This window comes from Elgaria multicarinata, chromosome 18, assembly GCF_023053635.1.
Source record: "Elgaria multicarinata webbii isolate HBS135686 ecotype San Diego chromosome 18, rElgMul1.1.pri, whole genome shotgun sequence".
NCBI classification, from domain to species: domain Eukaryota; kingdom Metazoa; phylum Chordata; class Lepidosauria; order Squamata; family Anguidae; genus Elgaria; species Elgaria multicarinata.
This window is the reverse complement of record NC_086188.1, coordinates 3,160,414-3,177,104: the sequence shown is the minus strand read 5'-3', so window position 1 is coordinate 3,177,104 and position 16,691 is coordinate 3,160,414. Positions and strand designations below refer to the sequence as shown.

The window sequence follows — 16,691 nt, the reverse complement described above, 5'->3', positions numbered from 1 at the left end:
GTACTTTGGGGCGTTTTCAAGGGGGTCTTGAAATGACACTGAAACTGACGAGAGACCTGGAGCCTCTTAAAGGCCAACCCAGTTTTAGTACGGGGTGAGCTTGTGGGGTCTCGAGTGCATTTCGTCAGGTGCGTCGGGTGTTGCTCTCGGTGGGGCAGGTATCTCTGCACCTGGGCGCAGTGAGTGGGGAGAGGCGCAGAAAGGACAGTCCGTGGCGATTCAATTGAATGCGTGCAAAAGCGGCCCAGCGACTATTTATACACCAGTATTTGGTGCTAACTCCGTCCTCTTAGCCTTGCTGAGCTAATTGACACTTGCGTTGGTGCAGGAAACAATCATTCATTGATGCTTTTCGGCTGCCACAGACTACTTCTGCAAGCTCTTAATTCTTCTTCCAAGGAAATAATATTCATCCCGAAATCAATAGCTTTTAAGCAACCCTTGAATGGTAAGAACAGAAGTGTCATGCTCTGTTCACACAGTGGCCAGCCAGCTGTCGACCAGGGATCCACAGGGTGCAACAGCACCCTCCCACCCATGTTCCCCAGCAACTGGTACGCACAGGCTTACTGCCTCGAATACTGGAGGGGACACATAACCATCAGGACTGTTCAGAAGACACCTTAAACCATGGCTTTAACCATGGTGGTTAAGCCAGAAAGCTAGGCTGTATTCAGAAGACACCTTAAACCATGGCTTTAACCATGGTGGTTAAGCCAGAAAGTCAGGCTGTGTTCAGAAGACACCTTAAACCATGGCTTTAACCATGGTGGTTAAGCCAGAAAGTCAGGCTGTGTTCAGAAGACACCTTAAACCATGGTTTTAACCATGTTGGTTAAGCCAGGCTGTGTTCAGAAGACACCTTAAACCATGGCTTTAACCACGGTGAATGAAGCAAAAAATCCACCATGGTTAGCCGTGGTTTAAGGTGTCTGCTGAACGGGCCTATTGATAGCCTTCTCTTCCATGATAACCATGGAGAGGTTCTCTGTACAGCTGAATTTCCGAAAAGATTTTTTCAGCTTTAAATGCAGGTCAGCGCCCGAGCGCCGTGCACCTGCAAGGAGGATCCAAACGCTTCCCTTTCAAAGAGACCTCCCAACTGCAGCCGCGTTAAGGGTGTGCCTCCCTCCGCGCTGGCAGTCTTTCTCCCTTGGGTGCAGTTTGATTTCACGGTATCATTTGCGGCTCTCCCAGTCTTACCCTCTGCCTCTGACGCACACCTCCCTCCGAGGGAGCGGCGCCCTCCGTTTTGCAACGTCTTTCAGAATGACTCAGCGTTGCTTTCTGCGATGACAGGTAACGCAGGAATGGCTCCCCGTGGCATGAAATTTGCAATACCGGCACTGCGAAATCTAGAAATAAAATGTTCCAGGAGCGACGCTTGTCCTTGGCCTTTATCTGCTAATCTCTCCTTCTTAGGAACGTCATGCTAAATATGAATCACAACACTCGTTTCCCCCCCCCCGCCCCGCAAGAAAGGCTTTGCAGCAGAGGGTGGTAATGCCAGAGGAGCTTAGATCGCCCAAAGACTTGCCCTGAAGTGGCCTCGAGTTTGGCCGGCCCTCACGCGGAGCTTTTGCCTTCCGTCGTGTCACAGACTGCGAGCCAAAAAGCCAGAATCGACCCTGGCGGTTACCCTTCCTTACTAAGCTCCCATCTCTCCCAGTGGGTTGTGTCCATTCATTAGTTCCTTGTCACCATATCAGCCACAGAGAATAAACCCTGTTCAGGGGACAGCAGGGTTGGTTTGTCTCTCTCCCCACAACCCAACGGTAATAAGTCTCGGCTCTCTCTGAATTGAACAAAGGCTCCAGGTATGACGCCAACCATATTTATTAGGGATGTGCACGGACCCCCCCCCCCGATCCTCTTCGCGCCCGATCCGCAAATTGTGGATTGGGCCCGCCTCGATCCGCCTAGGGGCTGCTCCACTCCGCTGCGGAGCTCCGGCTCCGAATCGGAGCTCCGCAGTGGCGGGGAGTGGTGCCAGGTAAGGTCCCCCTCCCTCCTCTCCCTTACCTGTGTCAGTCGTGGCCCATCCCAGCTTCACTAGAACCCGCGGCTCAACCAGGAACTGTAGGCCCCGATTGCGGCCTACAATTCCTGGTTGAGCCGTGGGCTCCAGTGAAGCTGGGATGGGCCGCGACTGACGTAGGTAAGACCCCCCCTTGCCCCCTTACCTGGCTCTGCCGCCGTCGCCCCATGGGCGGCGGCTGCTGCAGGGCCAGGTAACCACCACCCCCGCCCTCCTCTCCCTTACCTGCATCCATCCGCGGCCCTGCGGCTGTTTCAACGGAGCCCGAGAACTCAAACAGGAAGACTAGGCGGCCTAGTCTTCCTGTTTGAGTCCTTGGGCTCCGTTGAAGCAGTCGCGGGACTGCGGACGGATGCAGGTAAGACCCCCTCCCCCTTGCCCCCTTACCTGGCTCTGCTGCCGTCGCCGCACGGGCGGCAGCAGCAGGGCCAAGTAAACCCCCCCCTTACCTTTTTTGCGGAGCTCCGGATCGAGGCGAAGGATCCGCCTTCACCTCGATCCACAATGCTCCGGGGCTCCCCCGATCCTCTTCGCCTCCGCCTTAAGCAGAGGCGAAGCCCCCCCCCCCATCTGCTCCTGCTTTTCCGGTCCGAGGAGAAGCGGAGCACATCCCTAATATTTATGTTGGCGCTCTGATCTGGCCATTCCTGGGCTTAGACGGTCAACCGTTCTGTTGGGACGAACCGGTGCAACTCTGAAAGCTTGCAGATTGCAGTGACAGCACTAAATTGATCGAATTATAAAAAAAAACACAAAGTCTCCATAGAATTTTTTTTTACTTCCGTTTTGGACGTAAAACTTGGAAGTGGATTCCGGGCTTGAGGGCCGTTATATTTGTAAAAGAGCATTCGTGATCCCGTCCCACATCCGTCACAAAAGCATTCCAAAAACAGTGGCCTGCGTGTTTGGTTTTTTTGCCTTCACCTTCCACAGCACCTGGCTTTGTGGCCTCTCTCCGTTGCAAGCGCACGCGTGACTTACCAAGGATAAATGCGGACTTGCCGGGCTGTGTGGACACCCTCGTTTTTAACCGGTTTGCCTCTGGAGTGTCGTAACTACACGTTTTGCGGTGCTGGGGAGCGAGGGCCGCTTTGCCCCCGTCGAATAACCGCCCGCCTGTCTCTCCTTGCAGCTACGTACCCTGCTCCGAAAGGATCCACGTGGCAGTGACGGAGATGGCCGCCCTCTTTCCAAAAGTGAGTGACCCTTACGAGGGAAGGTTGGAGGGGTGGCCGAGCTCCCTGTCTCCTGAGTGAAAAACCTTGGTCGGATCTAGCAAGGCTGGATCAGACCAAGGGTCCATCTAGTCCAGCACTCCGTTCACACAGCGGCCGACCAGGAAGCCGTAAGCAGGACACGAGTGCAAAAGCACCCTTCCCCCACCCATGTTCCCCATCTATATAGGCTTACTCGAATCCATGGATAGCCTTCTCCTCCAAGAATTTATCCAACCCCCTTTCAAAGCCATCCAAATGGGTGGCCGTCACCACCATCTTGTGGTAGTGAGTTCCACAGTTTGACTCCGCGCTGTGTAAAGAAGCCCTTCCTTTCCTCTGTCCTGAATCTCCCACCCATCAGCTTCATGGGATATGACCCCACTGAGTTCTAGTATTGGGGGAGAGGGAGAAAAATGTCTCCCTCTCCACATCCCCGGTGCCACGTCCCCCTTTCTCTTTCCCCAGAAGCCCAAGTCTGAGCTGGTGCGCACCTCCCTGCGGCTGCTGACCTCCAGTGCCTTCCGCCTGCATTCCGAGTGCACGAAGGCGCTCCCCCCGGACTCCTGCCCCACGGCTGACGTCCAGCTGGTCACTCAACAGGTCATCCAGTGCGCCTACGACATCGCCAAGGCGGCCAAGCAGCTGGTCACCATCACAACCAAAGAGAACACCAACTGACGCGGTCTCCGGCCGGCGTCCTACCGAGGGTTGGCTTTGACACGTCACAGGCGGTTTGCCGTTTTCATGTGGGTTTTTTCGTTTTTGTTTTTAACAGGAATATTTAAGGTGGTGCGTTACCCGTATTATTATTATTATTATTATTTTTTAAAGGAACCTCAGTATTAAATTTTTCTTGCATGTTTTTTTTTTTCCTAAAAAGATTCCCCCCCCCTCCCCCCGGGATTAATGTAACCCACTGCCTTATTTCGTGCCTGTATCGCCAGCGTAGTGCGCGTTGGGGAAGTGTCGTGAGCCCAACCTTCACATCACCAGCTCTTACGGGACTTTTGTTGTTGTTGTTTTGGCGGGTGGGGGGGTCCGCACTCTGCACTCCCGGCGCCAATTGTGAACTTGAACGCACGTATCGCGATACAGGGCACTTCCTTCTCCGGGCGTCTTGTAATGCAGCTCTTTGACACACACCTGAACCACTAAATAGCACACGCTACGGACCTCTGCGGCGGCAGCGACTGTGGAAAGGACACTCTGCTCACACACACACACACACACACCAGCCCCGCCACGCCCCCTCCATGGCTTCCTGAGACCCCTGCATTCCTTGTGCAACAGCCAGCCGCACGGCCTGGCTTGAAATCGTAGGAATAGAGCCTGCCACGTTTTTTTGAGTGGCCCGCGACTCTCGTTGATCTCCACGCTGGGAAGCAGAACCACGGGGGAGTGGATATCCTGGAGACGTTAGAACATGCTTTTGACCTGACTATGCACCGTTAAGCTTTGCATCTTACTCCGTGCTGAGAAGTTCTTTTCTGGTTGTATATTTCTCTCTCGCTGTCTCCGACTCTCCTGCCTGTCTCTGACTCTCCTCACTCTCTCGCACTTAGAAAGGACGGCTTGCTGCTGGCAGTGCTGATATGAGTGTGTGAAATGGCAAGCTGACACGTGGCGGGGGCTGGGGTGGACTGGGGTCCTTTTCTAGAAAGCCGGACCAGGGATGAGCTAGTTTAACCCAGCCTCCCCCGCACCTAGTGCACTCTTGAGACATTGGACTACAGCTCTCACCATGCTGGATGGGGGATGCTTGAAGTTGCAATCTGACACCTCCAGAGGCTGCCAGCGTGGGTTAACCCAACCTAAAGTTGGAGGGTGCGGAAGCGTGTGGCGCGGGGGTTAGGTGAGGTGCACGACTCGTTTTGAGGTTGAAAACTGGGCACGGCATCCGTCTCACTGACCTGGTTCGCACATCATGACAACCCAGAGTACAGGTTGGCATGATGTGAACCCTGCACTGCGGTTTGAATTATGGGTGGTTCACCACAAACCACCCAGAGGTCACAACCCAACAACAATTCTTGGGGTTCTCTTCCTGGGTTGGTCGTGGTTAACAACCCATAGTTAAACCGTAGTGCCGGGTTTGCACGCAAGGACAGCCCACAATTTGCCGGCAATGCCTATTCCACCCCTTCTCCGAGTTGTCATTACGTGCGAACCTGGCCACGCGGTCGCCTCCTGCTCCTTCGTAAAGGCTCTAGCAATCAGCGTACCTGTTGAAGGATTTGGGTGAGGGAGAAGACAGACGCTTTCAAAAGGTGGATGGCGAGAGGGTGGTGGGCAGCACTGGTACGTTAGCAACTGGAGTGGCGTTCCAGAAGTGGAATAGGTTCAGAAGATGGGGGTCAGAGACCGTGGCTCCCATGCTGGAACGCGGGCGTCGTGCTTAAGTCCTGCTTCCTTTGACTACCAACCAATCTGTTGCGTCGAGCTAAAGGAGCCTTAAACGTTTCTCTGTTTGGTTGCAGCCAGGTCTGGGACTGTTCAGTACCTGAAGGGGTCAGCGTGTGCTCTGCACCATCCTCCATTCTGATGAACCGGGGTGGGGTGCTGTGGGCGTCTTTGGGCAGCCCCCGCTCAAGATCCACAACGCCCGCTCTCCAGCGTGGGAGCCAGGGTCTCTGACCCCCTTCTTTTGAACCTATTCCACTTCTGGAACGCCACTCCAGTTGCTAACGTACCAGTGTTGCCCACCACCCTCTCGCCATCCACCTTTTGAAAGCGTCTGTCTTCTCCCTCACCCAAATCCTTCAACAGGTACGCTGATTGCTAGAAGGCTGCCTCCCGCAGCGCAAGACGTACACGTGTAATTGAGACAGTATAAGGGGAACAGGGCCTGGAACACAAGGGAGAGAGAGAGAGAGAGAAGTTGGGGCATACGGGGGCCGAGTGAGAGAGGCTGGCTGGGTCTTCTGCAGAGGGAACAACTGCTTGGCTTTTCTAGCAAGCCCAGCTTTCTCTGAGCTGGTCTTCTACTCCCCGCCACCCCCAGAGCTGACTGGATCCCTGCAGAAGTTCAGCCAAGACGGTCGTCTGCAGTGAGTGACGTGGTCAACCACAGTGAGGTGGGGTGGTGAGATTTGATTTGCCCGCACCTACTCTGCATAGGAAATGGGCTGTCTGGTTAGCTTCTCCGTTGCGCCAGGTTTTCTTGATCAGGGGTTGAGTTTCCCGTTTTAAGAAGAATAAGCCCAAGTGGGTGGGTGGAGAATGGGTGTGTGTGTTTTACCCCATTGGTATTTATATATTAAAAAACAAACAAAAAACCAAGTGCCATAATATTGTTGGATGCTGATGTTACATTGTAATTAACGACCTTTTTTTAAAAGTATTGTACTATTTTTGGGTTAAAACAAACAAAAAATAGGTAGAACAATCCTCTTGCATTGTTTTCCCCACTGTGTCTCTTTCCTTTTTTTTTTTTTAAACCCTCCTGCAAATAAGGACCTAAGAGCCCTGCTGGATCAGACCAAGGGTCCATCTAGTCTGGCATTGCGTTCACGCAGCGGCCAAACAGCAGCAACTGGTGTATCCTGCCTCCAATACTGGAGTTAGCGCCTAGCCACCATGTACACTGATGGTGCTATATAAATAAATAATAATAATAATAATAGTAGCCGTTGACAGCCGCCTTCTCCATGAATTGTTTAACCCCCTTTTAAAGCCATCCGAGGTGGTGGCCATGACTACATCTACTACTGTGTGAAGAACTTTACTACATCTACACGCTGTGTGAAGAACTTTGAAGATGTTTAACAGAGTGGAAGGCAGGTTTCCTTGGTGCCAAAGCAGGGTGGCCGGTTGCCCAAGACAAGACGCTGCTTCTGTTTGCTGCCCCACCCTTGCCAAGAGGGAAGCCCTACCTAGTGCCTTATTGGCACAACCTCGCCATGCGTTACCTGGTTCCACCCATCCCAAGGCAGCCTGGAGGCCACCTGAGGCCACTCGGAGATGGGAAAAGTGCTGAAATGTCACAACGCCAGCCTTGCTCAACCTGGCACCTTCCAGCTGCGTCGGGTTACGGCTCCCACTATTTCTGGGCAGAACATGCATTCATCGGCACTGGGCGGAGTTGTTACTTGATGGGTTTCCCCCTCCCAACGTGCCCTCCGGTGGAAGCTCATCCCCACTCTGGAAAAGGTGTCAACGGGATTATCTCGCCCGCTTGCCCCAGGGCTGCAGCTGGGCCGAGGCCCAGAGGAAGAGCTGAGCCAGCCACTTCCCGGCTCACGCTGCGAACCACGACGGCTGCTCTCATCTGCTTACCTGCCGTGAAGGCAAACCTGAAATGTCCGGCCATTTGAGCAAAGACACACACACGCACTCCCTGATCCCATTTACACCTCCCCCAGTGTCGGGCACAGCGGCCGCCTCTGCTTGCTACACACAAATGAATTAAAAGACCAAAAGAAAGCTTTATTGAACGTTTTAACATCCCTGACTAAGATTGAGTGTTTGGAGGGCGTCCACCCACACCCTTCCTTACCCGAGTCAGGTAGCACGTGCTCCGCCGTGGCAGGAAAGGAAGGTGCCCCCCACCACGGACAGACAACTACTGCTGCTCCATCTCTCTCGGTGACTCAAGGGAACTATCCATTTATGTCAAGCAGTCTCCCATGCAGAGCCACATTGGTGCCTGCTAGCAAAGGAGAATCCCTGCCTGTCGGGAGGAGAGCGGACATTTGGAGCTTTGGCATCTCAGGACAGATACACACACACACACACCTGCCACCTTTTAGTCCAGACCTTTGATTCTAGGGTGGGACAGGACGTAACAGTCCACAGCCACACCCCCACCTGGATGCAACTGGCAAAGTTCTGCCACAATGAAGACTTGAATCCACCCGCAGTGGAAGCCGGGCGCTCGTCATCCCCACTGCTGCCACCGCCTTTAGGTCCAGGCTGTTTTGGGGTAGCTGTGGCACTAGAAAAGAACAGAGAGGGGAGGCGATCTTTGAGCAGTTCCATACGATGCCCAGGCAACGGCCGCAGCCGTGGACGCCGCCTCTGGGATGGAAGCCGCAGGAGCGTCAAAGCGCCTCCAAGTCGGCACGAGGCAAGGCGGAGACGGCCGCTCGAGTCACAGACAGTGGCCCCGAACGAGAGGCTGGTGCCGGCCCAACCGTTTGCACCAACTCGTCTTTGGTCAGGACCAAGATGCCAGGAGGCGTGGCAGACTGCAAATCCCCCGCCCCAGGGCCGGTTCCGCATCTGCAAGGGCCTGGCGGGAGCCTGAGAAAGGCCGGCGGAGGAAGAGGAAGAAGAAGGGGCCCGCGCACAGAGCCCGTTTCCCCCGGCCGCCCACCTTGTCGCGATAGCCGTGCTCCACCATGCGCCTGGCCTCCAGCTGCTCCAGTGTCTTGTGGCGCTCGACCTCCCGCCTGGCCTCGGCCTGTTCCTGGCGCTGCCGCTGCAACTCCTCCGCCTCCTGCAGCTGGCGCTCTGTGAGCTGAGAGGTTTGCACAAGGACACGGTCAGGCCAGCGGAGGCAGGAGGAGAAGACCACCTCCATCGCCACGAGCGGCATTGCTGGCAGAGCCTTCCCCCGGGGCTGTCACACCCAAGCCCGCAGGGCGGTCCCCCCACCTCTCCAAACCTTCCCTGGCCTTCTCCCCCCCCCGTCCGTAGCGCCCCCTCCCCCTGATGTCCACTTTTCCACGCATCTCTTGAGCGTCAAAGCCAAGGTCGTGGAGGAGAAGCCTGCCCTGCTGCCCATGAGGCTGTGGGGGCCCCTTGGCGTCCGCCCCGGAGCCCTCTCGGAGGGGCGGGTGGGGATGGGCCCTACCTGGGCCTCCAGTTCTCGCCTGCGGGCCGTCTTGAGCACAGCCTCCTCTTCCTTCTCCCGCTGGGTCAGCTGCTTGGCCTCTTCCAGCTCCTGGATCAGCTGCTCCCGGCACTTCACCGACTCCGCTTGCTCCTGCCGGTTCAGCTCCATCCTCTCCTGGATCTGGCGCGCTCGCTCTGCCAAGACCTGTTTGAGGGGAGAGGGAGGGAGGGAGGGAGTGAATGGAGGGGCAGGCCGGGACTCCCTCCCTCCCTTCCTTCCGCCCGGCCCTCTGAGCAGTTCTTGCGCACCTCCGCCATGAGTCTGTCCCGGGCCTTCCGCTCTCGCTCCCACTCTTGTTCTCGCTTCTCCCACACTTGCTTGGCTTCCTCCCTGGGGCGGGAAAGAAAGAAAGCGGCGGATGAGGAGGAGGGAGAGGAGGCGGCACCGCAGCAAGCGGCCACGGGGCCAGCGTGGCATCCCTCCGCAGCGAGGAGGCCGCTGCTGATTCAAGAAGCGAAGGCCTCTTCCTTCCAGCTCCCTGCCGCCCTTCGCGGCACCAGACGGGTTTGCCAGCCTTCACTCGCTGCTTCCGTTCCCTCCTCCCAGCAGCCTTTGCGTCGCCCAGGCCCTGCCAGCACTTCCCAGGGAGCAGGCAAAGGCAGGGAGCGCCGGCACCGCGTGCCCCAACGGTTCCTGCAGGCCCAGAGCTACAAAAGAGACCACCCCGCCGCCCTCTCCCCCTCACCTGAAGACGGTGTCCAGCTCAGCCTGCCGCTCCCTCTCCAGCTGCAGCTGCTGTTCAATGACCTCCTTCATCCAGGCCACGGCGGCCACGGCTTGCTCCCGCCGGGCGGACTGCAGGCGCTGGCCCTCGTCGTCCTCCTCCGTCAGAGCCAGAAGGATCTGCCTGTCCTTCTCCTGGAGGAGGAGGAGGAGGTGGAGGAGGAACAAGCTCCCTTAGAATCGGTCCGAACCTCTGGCCCAGCAGAGGTTCTGCTGACACTTCTGGCAAGGTCAGGACGTGCTCCGCCCTGAAGCTGGGCCCCCTCCCCAAAGGCAGCAAGGAGAGAGAGATGGGGACGGTGTCTTCACGGGCTTGGCAGCCTTCGTGGGGGTGGGGCGGGGTGGGGTGGGGTTCCAGTGTTGCTGGCTTTGCAAAAGCATCAGAGTTTGGGGCTGGGAGGGGAGGTGCAAGAAAGGCGAGCGACTCTGTGGACAGGCACGAAGGAGCCGGCCGCCTGCCCAGGTCTCTTTCCCGAAGCTTTGAGCCTCCCTCAGTGGGACCGGCTTACCAGTTCTTCCTGGATCTGCTGAGCCCGTCTCTTCAGCTGGGCGTGATACTGGTGCTTCAGAAAGCGGCTGGGAGGAGGAAAGGAGCAAGGAAGCGCCAACGTGAAGAGCACCCCTGCGCACGTGCGAAGCGCCTCACAGTAACCGCAACCGCGTGGTTAGGTGGACGGCGTTCCGTGAGGGTGCTGGCAAGACGGCGCGGGGGCCTCTCGTTCCAGGGACACCCCTCTGCCTATGCATCAGTTAAAGGTGCCCACGCTGCCTAGTGGGGCCGCCCCGTTCTCCCGTTCGGGGCCCAAATGGCCAGGGGGGCCCTGCCCCGGGGCCCGCTCCCCATCCTTACCCGAGTTCGGCCTTCTTCCTGTCCTGCTCCTGGCGCTTCCGCTCCGCCTCCAGGGCTCCCAGCTCCCAGTGCTGCTTCAATAGGTTTTCCTCTTCCTTCTTCAGCTTTGTGGCCTGAGAAGAAGGAGGAGGCGGCCCCCACCGGAATCCTTCCGTTTCCTCAGCCAAGCATGCGGGAAAGGATCCCCCCCTCCCCCCGAAATGGCAGGAGCCGCCTCTCGCCATCCCTGTATCCACCCTGCGGAAGCTGCCCCAAAGCGAACCAGGGCAGCGGGGGAAACGGAGCCCTCCGGTTCCATCCGATCGCCCTCTCCGGAGTCGGCGTCCGGAGCCCTCTGCCTTCCGGCCAAAGCCCGGCCATGAGGAGACCCCGCCCGGCTCGCTTGCCGGCAACGCCTACCTCTCCCTCGCGCAGCCGGAGCTCCTCCATCTGCTGCCGCAGGAACTCCGCCTGCCGCTTCTCCTCCTGCTTCCTCCTCGCCTCTTGCTCTTTCAGCCGCTCCAGGGCCTCCCTCCGGGCTGCCTCGTACTTGTTCTCTGAGCGGATCCTCTCTTCCCGCTCGGTTGCTTCTCGCTGGATTGGGACCAGACGGAAGCGTTAGCCTCTGCGTGGGCCTTTCGCCTCCCGGATTCAAAAAGGGCGCCCGAGGAGAGGCAGCCCGGTGGTTCTCCGCAGGTGAGCGAGAGGCCGGCCTACCTGATGCTTTTGGCTCAGCTGTTCCCCCCAGGCCTCTACCACGTGCTTCTGGTGCAGCTCGGACCCAACCTGGAGAAAGGAACATGGGGGGGGGGGGGAGGAAAGGTCCGTTGATCGGCTTGCGGGTGCTGCTGCCCTTCTCTCCTTCGGTGCTGGGAAATTTGCCAAGAGAGGAGAGGCAGCTGGAAAGGCGTTTGACACAAGGTCTGAGCCGGGAGAAAGCGCTCAAGGAGTTATCCACACCTTGGATAGCTCTTCTCAGAGCTCTGACTGAAACCCGGAACGGATTCCAAGCTTCTGCACCTTGGGTAGCTTAGAGCTCTGACTGCCCCACTGACATCGGAGCGACCAGCCTCCAAGGGGTGCCGGGAGACCCCCACCACGGCTTGACGGAGGAGGAAGGGGCGCACTCGGGCTCTCTTTGCCCTGGACCCGATCCTGCCCGGCTCCTGCTGCTGCGCAAGGCTCGTCGGCCACCGGATAGGATCAGTACAGAAGCAGAGTACTGTTTTGGGTGCGCTTAACACACCCTCGCAAGGGGGACGGCGTGCCGGATCGCGCCCAGCCGCAGGGCCGTTCCTCACCTCCCGGAGCTTCGCGCTGTTGTTCCTCCAGCATTCGTACAGGCGGTCTTCGGCGACCTGTCAACCAAGCACAAACGGGGGAACCTTCCTGAAAGGGTTTGAGCTCCCCACTGCTACAGGAACTGCTGCAAGTATCCAATTGGCCTGTGGTCGCCTTGCCCCACTCCGGTCCACACTCCATACAGCAATTAGGTTTTGTGGGGGGAACACACCTTCCATTGGAGCCAGTGGGGCGCTTTTTTCCAAGCCTAATTCATGGGAGGGGTGGAGGGGGGCCTCATCCTGCCCCAGGCTGCACACTGCACCTCCCCCCCCCCCACAGCAATTAGGCTTTAAAAAATGAACATACAAATATAAGAAGAGCTTAACGGGATCAGACCAAGGGTCCATCCAGTCTAGCATTCTGTTCACGCAGGGGCTGCCCAGCTGCCCTTGGGAAAAGCACCCTCCTGCCCATGTTCCCCAGCTGCCCAGGGGAAACCCAGAAGCAGGGCACAGGTGCAACAGCACCCTCCCGCCCATGTTCCCCAGCAACTGGGGTCCATAGGCTTACTGCCTCAGCCACTGGGGGTAACGCAGAGCCATCAGCACTAGCAGCCATTCCTGCCTTCTTCTCCAGGAATGTGCCTAATTTCCTTTTTTGTGTCTATAAATAAAAGGGAGAAAGCAAATTTGCCAGCAGAAACCAAGCACTTCTTCCCGATGGTTGGAAATTCTTAGCCTCCTCTGGGATGGCCACAGCACAGTCCGTCCCCTCACAAGGGCAGGCTTACATCTCCAAGGCCTGAGTTCACCTTGTGGCCAGCCGCTAAGGGATCCCTGCCTTGAGCAGGGGGTTGGACTCGATGGCCTTGTAGGCCCCTTCCAACTCTGCTCTTCTAGGATTCTAGTGCCTCCTGCAATCCCTCCGCCTGCCCCTTCCCTAAATCTGACAGGCCAGTTAAGGCTCTAGTTCTCCCAAAGAGCGCTGAGCTGGAGACCTAGAGCCGGCAAACTCTCTTATTTAAGACCCTGGCAGAGGATGGGTCTCCTTCCCCTCTGGCTGAGCAAAGGAGGAAGAGGCCTGCTTCCAGATGGCACCTGCTTTCTCCGCTCTTCCCTGGCCGACTTCAGGTCCTCGTTCTTCTGCCGCAGTTTGCTCGGGTCGGCATCCTTGTTCAGCCGCAGCTCCTGCAGCTCCGCCGCCAGCATCTCGCGCTCCTCAAAAAGCAGCGCCTGGAGCCGTTTGCGCCTCTGCTCCAGGCTGCTCCGTTTCTCTTCCTTTAGCTTCTCGCGGTGATAGGCATTCATGCTGGCAAAAGGGGGGGAAAGCGGAGAGTTGGTCTCCCGCTAGACACCAGAGTGCTCAGCGCTGTCGTTGGGGCTCCCACCACAGGCAAAGAAACTCTTCAAACTATGGAGATCTCTCCCAACTATGGAGATCTCTCCCCTGGAGAATAGTCAAGGACTGAGCCTTTTTCAGATTCTGCGCACGATTTCACTGTTTTGAGTGGTTTGTTACCTATGAACAACCCAGAAAAAAAGAATCCATGGCTTGTTGGGTTGCGGACTCTTTGGGTGGTTTAAACCGTGGCTTGCGATTACATGCGGACACAAAACTATGGGTTGTTTCACCAGGCTACAGAGACAACGAGCAAAAGCAGTAAAAACACACACACACACACACACACAACCGTTCTACATGCCTGCAGTAGAGTGCCAGAAAGGCATTTGGGATTCAGGGAGGGAGGAGAGGAGAGAAACAGGCTAGGGATTGAGAAAACAAAACATGGTTTGTTCGAACGCCTTCCAGACAAACCCTGGGTAGGGCAACAAACCCTGGGTTAAATAAACCATGGGTTAGTGTTACATGCAGACCAGGCCACTCTCTTAAGCTCAACATCTCCAGCCTCATCATGACTTACAGCAGCCTTCCTCAACCTGGGGCGCTCCAGATGCGTTGGACTACAACTCCCAGAATGCCCCAGCCAGCTGGCTGGGGCATTCTGGGAGTTGTAGTCCAACGCATCTGGAGCGCCCCAGGTTGAGGAAGGCTGACTTACAGGATTGTTGTGAGAATGAGCATGTTAAGAGGGGCTCTGTTCTTTGCCTGCCAGCCCACCCCTGCTTCCTTCGCAGGCTGAGTTTAGCAGAAACCCTGCTGAAGCCTCTGCCCCAGGCCTTATCCATGCTGCTCCCCCTCCCCTCAACAATGAAGGAGTGCTGTGCCCCCATTTCCCCATCCGTACCTTTGCTGATAGGACTGCCGTGAGCTCCACTGGGCCTGCTTTGAGCTGTAGACCCCAGACTGTTTAAAATAGAGGCTGTTGAGCTCCCACTGCTTCCGAAAGCGGGCCTCCTGCTCCCGGTGGCGCACAATCTGATGCTCAAGGGCCCTGCTGCGGCTGCTCCAGAAGGAAGGGATCGTGGGCAACGCCATCTGGGCTGGAAACTCCGGGTTTTACACCTCGCTTCTGTAGGACATAAGAAACGTCAGCTCCCAGAGGCACACACATTACCTAGGCCAGCATCATTATCATCATCATCATCATTATTATTTTATTTATTCAAAAGATGGGAATTTCTCCAAGGTTTCAGGCAGAGCAGGGTGTTTCTCAGGTCCTCAGACTGATGTGAAAAGGATCCACAGGGGTTAGAGCTATTAAGCATTAGCCAATGGCATCTTCACACTTAGAGGATATTACTTGCTGGGGAGGAACAGCGGGGAAAAGGCTGTTGCGTTCCTGCCCTGCTGGAGGGCCTCTCGGGGGACATCCACTTGGTTGGATTTGCCCCCCAAAAGGAGGCTGCATTAGACAGACTTTTGTTGGGAACCAGAAAACCAGTTGTTTCTGGTATCCCAGCAGAGAAGAGGAAAGTTAGCCGGGCTTTTAACCGGGACGGAGACGATCGAGCCAAAGCTGCAGAAATCGTCCTTGCAAGTCTGTCTTCTTTACTGATCCATTGTAAGCCGCTCCAGGAGCCTTTTTGGCTGAGGTGCGGGATATAAATACGCTAAATATATAATTATTAATAAGTCAGGCACCTCTCCATTGTGCTTGGGCCCGGGTCCAGCTGAGAGCCCCCTCCCTCCTGCAGCCACTGCTGAACTTTGTAACTAAGAATGTAGTGCCTGAATTTGCTTTGCTTTTCCTCCTCCCTCCCAATCCCCTTTCCTTTTATGTCGTGTCTTTTAGATTGTAAGCCTGTGGGCAGGGACTGTCAAGAAATATTTTTTGTAAGCCGCCGTGAGAGCCTTTTTGTGGCTGAATGGCGGGATAAAAATGCTTAAATAAATAAATAGAATAAAAATAAAATAAATAAGTCACTGCTTGCTATTTAGCTTTTTTCATGCACCCTAAGCAGGGAGCAAGACACGCACTAACAAAGCCTCCCCCCCAAAAAAAAAACCCTGGTGCCCTCCAGGGTTTTTTTGGACTACAACTCCCATCAACCCCATCCAGCACAGCCATTGGGGGTAATGGGAGTTGTACTTCAAAACCTCTTGGAACTTCTCTGACTTACAGAGAGCAGCAGCAGCAGCCCCGCCCTCCCAAAAGAACGCGGTGACGTCACGCAGCCAGGGATACGCGTCATATCCAGCGTCGTGACGTCAACGCGGTGTGGTTTTGAAAACAAACCCCCACCCCTCCACAACGGGAAATGCTTTGATTTGCATAACGCAGAATTGATAATTTTAAAAAAAGGAACAATTTGGCATCCTCGATGGAGCGGGGCCCAATTTGCATATATTTAAATGTTTGTACAGCACGTTCCAAAATACAACTTGCCTCCTTTGCGCACGCGCGGCTCCGGCCTTCTCCCTTTCCTCCCCACCGCCGAGCTGGACCGATCCGCGGCTCCCTCCGCCGTCCCCGCCGCGATGCCTAATAACGGTCCCGCCACTTCCGGGTCCGCCGAGCGGCTCCATGGCAACACTTCCGGTAAGGAGTACAGGAGCCGCCGAGGGACAAGCGCCCTCCGAACGCGCGCGCGCGCGGCGCCCCCCCCCCCCCTTCAACCAATCCAAAGGGACGTGGGCTGTGGAATCCACACAGAGATAATAATAAGAAAAATAGGTAGAGCAGCCTTCCTCAACCTGGGGCGATCCAGATGTGTTGGACTGCATCTTCCAGAATGCCCCAGCCAGCTGGCTGGGGCATTCTGGGAGTAGTAGTCCAACACAGCTGGCTGGGGCATTCTGGGAGATGCAGTCCAACACATCTGGAGCGCCCCAGGTTGAGGAAGGCTGAGGTAGAGGAATCCCCTTGTCTGCATAGGCGGCTTCCGGGATCCCTCCCGTCCTCCTCCTTTGGAAAGCAAAGGAGCAACCCAGATTTTGCAAGCTGCTGCCACTGGACGCCGCTGGACCCGGCCAGCAGAAACCCCCCAAAAATAATAATAATATAAAAAATGCAGCAGGCAAGAGAGGAGCTGCCTCTCTTTCTAACAGGCCTGGTCTTGTTTTGCATAAAACCGTTCATTTTAAAACACTTAAGAAGTAGCCCTGCCAGTACAAACCCCCTTGCAAATGCAGGCGGTTCTCCCCAAATGGCAGGAATTGAGGCGAGGAGAGAGAGAGAGAGAGAGAAAAGGGTGCTTACAACAGCCCTGCGGTGTAGCCCACCGCTGACTAGCCGGGCTGAGGCTATGAGGTGCTTACAACAGCCCTGCGGTGTAGCCCGCCGCTGACTAGCCGGGCTGAGGCTATGAGGTGCTTACAACAGCCCTACGGTGTAGCCCGCCGCTGACTAGCCGGGCTGAGATT

General features: G+C 56.3%; 2 protein-coding genes across 11 annotated transcripts in view; one reads left to right on the top strand and one right to left on the bottom strand.

Moving 5' to 3' along the window:
• Window positions 1–6,640, top strand: part of GIT2 (GIT ArfGAP 2) — a 37,854-nt gene extending 31,214 nt beyond the window's left edge. For all 10 annotated transcript variants that reach the window (XM_063144123.1, XM_063144114.1, XM_063144122.1 and 7 more), the window contains 2 exons: window positions 3,171–3,234; window positions 3,721–6,640. In XM_063144123.1, the coding sequence (XP_063000193.1) occupies window positions 3,171–3,234; window positions 3,721–3,933 (277 nt within the window). In that variant the 3' untranslated portion in view covers window positions 3,934–6,640. The remainder of the gene's footprint in view (window positions 1–3,170; window positions 3,235–3,720) is intronic.
• Window positions 6,641–7,706: 1,066 nt separating this feature from the next.
• Window positions 7,707–15,801, bottom strand: TCHP (trichoplein keratin filament binding). Its single transcript, XM_063143737.1, has 13 exons — window positions 15,715–15,801; window positions 14,173–14,397; window positions 13,025–13,235; window positions 11,945–12,001; window positions 11,361–11,429; window positions 11,064–11,237; window positions 10,665–10,777; window positions 10,324–10,390; window positions 9,777–9,949; window positions 9,340–9,421; window positions 9,050–9,235; window positions 8,570–8,713; window positions 7,707–8,188 (listed from the first exon to the last, which is right to left on the bottom strand). The coding sequence occupies exons 2-13, from the start codon at window positions 14,361–14,363 to the stop codon at window positions 8,156–8,158; spliced, it is 1,500 nt and encodes a 499-aa protein (XP_062999807.1). The 5' UTR covers window positions 14,364–14,397; window positions 15,715–15,801; the 3' UTR covers window positions 7,707–8,155.
• Window positions 15,802–16,691: the final 890 nt, after the last annotated feature.